The 4756-nt window shown below is 46.8% G+C and overlaps 1 protein-coding gene across 7 annotated transcripts in view; it reads left to right on the top strand.

Moving 5' to 3' along the window:
- The window catches only part of NEO1 (neogenin 1), a 159606-nt gene that overhangs the window by 137867 nt on the left and 16983 nt on the right, over positions 1-4756 (top strand). For all 7 annotated transcript variants that reach the window (XM_015638888.2, XM_015638889.2, XM_015638883.3 and 4 more), the window contains exons 18-19: positions 1055-1193; positions 3704-3811. In XM_015638888.2, coding sequence (XP_015494374.1) covers positions 1055-1193; positions 3704-3811 — 247 coding nt within the window. The remainder of the gene's footprint in view (positions 1-1054; positions 1194-3703; positions 3812-4756) is intronic.

Here is a 4756-nt window from a genome sequence, read left to right on the forward strand (position 1 = left end):
CCAGCTGTGCCCATCCCAGCTGTGTGGCAGCCCCTCAGCCACAGTCCCCCCACTCCAAACTGCACTAAGTGTGTGCCAAGGAGAGGCTTAAAGCCAGTGGAGGATTTAATTTTAATTCATTCTGTGAGTCTTTGGCCACAGACAGCAAAGCCCTGGGCACCAATCACTGCCACCCCTTGAAACACCATTTCCTGAACTTCCATCCCTTGTAAGAAAAAGGAAATGAAGATATTGGAGATCTCAGACTGGAGCCTTTGGGAAAGGTGCCTTTACCTTGGCATTAAATCAGCTGCACTCTTTTGGTGCTTTCTGGAGGCAGTGGCTGTTGCAGTTGTTTTATGGCCCTGTCAGATCCTGAAACAGCTCTTGAATTCTGTGTTTACACCACTGCAGGCCAAGGTGAGGAATATCCATATCTGTAAATACAGCTCTCCTTCTCTGCCATGGGCTTCCAGAACATTCTGTTGGTGCTGAAGCCATTTACAACAAACACAAAAAGTTTATAAATGCTGAATTACAAATTCCACTGTGACCCACATGTAGTTTCCTTGTGTGATCCTAGATAACCATTTTTTCTGAAAAGAATCTACATTTTGGTAAAGATTCATTCACCTCAAGTCTCACAAGTGTATCTTTAGTTGATTTGTTTATTACATTTAAGGTTGTTGTGGAAATTGCAGCAGGAATCTGGGAGGCAGCCCCAGGTTGTGAGCAGGACTGTTCCACGCTGTGCTTTTTGTTTTCCCCAGCCAGAGGAGTTAATGAAATGCTGTAGATGAACCCCCAGGTAAACAGGGCTTTAACCACTGCATAACAAGTGGGCCCCTGGACCTTGTTTTGTCTTTTTTCATTTCTAATTGGCTGCTGTTAAGTGCTCCTGCTGATTGCAGGATCTCTAGTGGAGGATAAACGTTGATATTTGATTAATGAATTTGCACGGCAGAGAAGAGCCAGCCCTGAATTAACGGCTGTGCTTCTGGAAATGCTGGGAACACCTGGGCTGGGGGTGTCTGAGGGCTGTGGGGAGTGCTGCTCACCCTGCTTTCCCTTTCAGACTGCAAATGCCACCACCCTGAGCTATCTGGTGACGGGGCTGAAGCCAAACACCCTCTATGAGTTCTCTGTGATGGTGACCAAGGGCAGGAGATCCAGCACCTGGAGCATGACAGCACACGGGACAACCTTTGAATTAGGTACTCCTGGGCTGGATATTCCCAAAGAAACCTCCCCCTGAAATGGTTCTGCTGATTAACACTTGCTGGGGTGGGGGTCTGAATAGTTCAGTCAGAAATTCTGATTAAAAAACAACAACATTCTTCAAAATTGCAAGGGATGATTGCAGGAGAATTTACATCAAATTACAGAGAAGTCATGAATAATTTACCACAGTTCATGGGCAGGAGAGAAGAAAGTCTCACAAAAAACACATTAACAGCAAACACAAAGAAAACACTTCTGCACAAATAATTAAAATTTGCTGTAAATGTGATGATAATTTTTACAGAGTGAGAAGGTGCACGAGGCAGATGAAGACAAAAAAATCACAGTGGGCATTAAGATGTGCAGGTGAGCCCTAAATTCCTGTCAGTGCAGAACAGAGTCAGGCCTAGGGAGTGACTGTGGGGGCCAGGCCCTCTCCCTGACCTGTCCCTCATTAGCTCTTCTTACCCTGCAGTGTTAAATGAACTTTGGGCAATTAAATTTACTGCTTATTGTGCTTAGGGTTCTCTTCAGATGGACTGTGGAGGACAAGAAGCCCATCCAAATGAGCCCAGAGTTCTCCTTCTGAATTAAAGTACAGCCAAAAAAATCAAACATGTCAAGAATTTGTGAGATTTTCCAGATATTCTATCATAGAAATTCTATCATTTCTGCTTAAGAAAAAGCAAACCCAGGATAAAATCTGAACTCTCTGAGCATACTCTGAAGTCCCAGTGAGTTTCAGTTGCTTTTGAAAACACTGTCGTGGTTTTGGGTGGGAATTCCACGATGTGGGGCCAGCTCTGGGCTGGGGCTCCTTTCCCATCCCTCTATTCCCAGCCCACATTAAACCCCCCATTTTCTGCTGCCACATGTTCAATCCTCAGCCATAGCTCTGCTCTGAGTGCAGGGACTGTTAAAGCTGCAGAAATAAAGTTTTTTTGAAGAGAATTTGACACAAAGCCCCTGAGCAAGGGCACAATGCAGGAGGGCTCAATGCATTTAAATAGGAAGGGTCAGGTTGAAGTGCTTGTAAGGAATTATTTTCAAAGAGAATCCCAATAGCTGAGGAACTGAGGAATAAATTTAAAATAGAAATTTAAAAAAAAATAAGGCTAAATATATTTTCTTGTAACAGATCTTATGATTTATAATACTGGCCAAATTCCTGAGTGTGTGGCTCATTATTTTGGGATACTCTTGAGAAGTTGTGTGGGACTTATTCCCAAAAGGAAAATAGGGAATTCTGGGCTCTGTGTTGTCTGTGTTCCTGATCTCCTGTGGGCTACTTCTGATTTTCTATTTTTGTTCCCTCTGAATCCTGTTTTTACATATTTGGGGCAATAATTACAATAACTTCTTGGCTGTGGCTGGCCCTGGTTTCCAGCTCTTCATCACGAGGATAACTGGTGGCCATCCCAGAGGATTTATGGCTGGATTTCCAAGAGGTCACACACATAAAGCTCTGGAAATGCAGGAAGTTCAGCAGTACTGTGGTTGGATTAAATCCACGAGGTGGATTTGCTCTGGGTGGTCCCCTCAGGAGCCTCCTGGGTTTCAGGATGTGGCACTGCAGGGATGGTCAGTGCCCTCTGGCTTCAGCTCACAGCAAGGATTTCAGTTTTCTGCTGGAGCAATTTGTGCTGTTTCCTGAATCTTTGTCAGGAGAGGCTGATGGGAGAAGGAGAACTCTTCCTTCCCTTCCCTCAGTGCTGCTCTCTGGCAGCCCTATGGAGAAAGGTTGGCCAGTTGTGTCCAGCAAATCCTTCTGCATTTGAAACCCCTCTGGGGTGCAGATGCCTTCCAGATCACAAATCATTCTTCAGGATTCTCTCAGCCATTCCAGGTTTGCCCAGAGATTGTTCCCCAGAGCAGCTGGAGCTGCCCCTGCATCCCTGGAGAGTCCCAGGCCAGGCTGGATGGGGCTTGGAGCAGCCTGGGACAGTGGAAGTGTCCCTGCCATGGCAGGGGTGGCACTGGGTGGGCTTCAAGGTCCCTTCCAACCCAAACCATTCCAGCCTGGTATAATTCTCAGTTGCTGGTGGATTTCCTTTGCTGATTGGGATTTAAGTGGCAAATGGGCACTTTTGGGTCAGAGTCCCATCGTAAACCTGCAATCAGGGAGATATTTCAGATGCCTGCCTACACAGAATGTATGGTTCACAGTTTGTGGGATTTTTCTGATGACTGCAGAAATTCAGGTGAGGAATCACTGGCCCCATTTGTCCAGGTTTTTGGGGATGCCCAGTCATGGATCACATCTGGTGCCAGAAGTGCTCTGGAAAGGGAAGCTCCACATGGGCTGGAGGCAGTGACACTGGATGGCACTGGCCAGTGAGGGGGTGAATCAGCGAGACGCTGCGGGACGGGGGATTTATACAAGTAAAGAGAATAATCCAGATAATTGTATTGCACATCAGATGAAGATCCAGAGCCCTGAGGTGATGGTTCAGGGGTGTGACAGAGCAGGCAGAGCTGCTGACACTCTGGGTTTGTGTTTCAGTGCCAACCTCGCCCCCCAAGGACGTGACTGTGGTGAGCAAGGAGGGCAAGCCCCGCACCATCATCGTCAACTGGCAGCCGCCCTCCGAGGCCAACGGCAAAATCACAGGTGGGGCACGAGGGAGCTGGGCCTGGGGCTGCCCCTGCCTGCTTGGCCAGTCCCTGCACCAGCTCACATTCCTTATTTCCCTCTGTACTCCAGCAAAATCTGTTCAGATGCAAACTAACTGCACTGGGAAATGGCAGTGGAGTCAGAAATCCAAGTGAAAATTTAAATATCTCTGTAACCTTTGCTTGTGCTGTTCTGATAGCACTCCTCCAGTAATTACCCCTAGTGCCTCTGGCTGTCAAACTTTATTTAGGAGAAGCCATCCCAGTGCTCTTTGTCATCTTTGTGGCGTTTTTGTGTCACAGAACAGACTTCAGAGCAGTTTTTTGTTCCCCTGACTGAACCATTAAGAGTAAACTGTTATTTACCTTGAACTGCATCACTGCCACATGGGATAAATCGCTTTTCAGAAAGTAATAATTGCTTATTCCCTTCTATAATTTCTGTTCAGATTCCCATTTAGAAGGGCTTTCTGAAATAATCCACTTTTAAAGCTGAAATGAGATTTTAATGGCATGTTGTCTGGTTTTGGGTCTGAGCTCAGAATTACCCATGGTGCAGAATCAAAGCTGGGACACCCCCTGATCGAGCAGGACTGGAGCCCAGGCTCTGGACAGGAGATTAAAACTGATTAAATCCCTGGGAAAAGGCAGCAAGATGTTTCCATGGGAAAGGAGGATTGACTGGAGACCCAGGAGCCTTTGGTGCAGGATTTGGCTGCCAGTGAGGGGCACAAATGTCTCACACTGGGGCACAGCTGAGGGAGAGGAAACAGCTACAGAGAGCAGCATTTACCTGCACTGGGCTGGCAGCTTTTTCCCACTGTCCAGCCCCAAACATCCCCTGGCAGAGAGGGAAACCCTTGGGACAGAACTGTTCAGTATTTATCAGCTTTTGCACAAGCAGCAGTTAACAGCTTAAAAATGAGCTAAAACTGTGATTCAG

The sequence above is a fragment of the Parus major genome, chromosome 10 (genome assembly GCF_001522545.3).
Source record: "Parus major isolate Abel chromosome 10, Parus_major1.1, whole genome shotgun sequence".
NCBI classification, from domain to species: Eukaryota; Metazoa; Chordata; class Aves; order Passeriformes; family Paridae; genus Parus; species Parus major.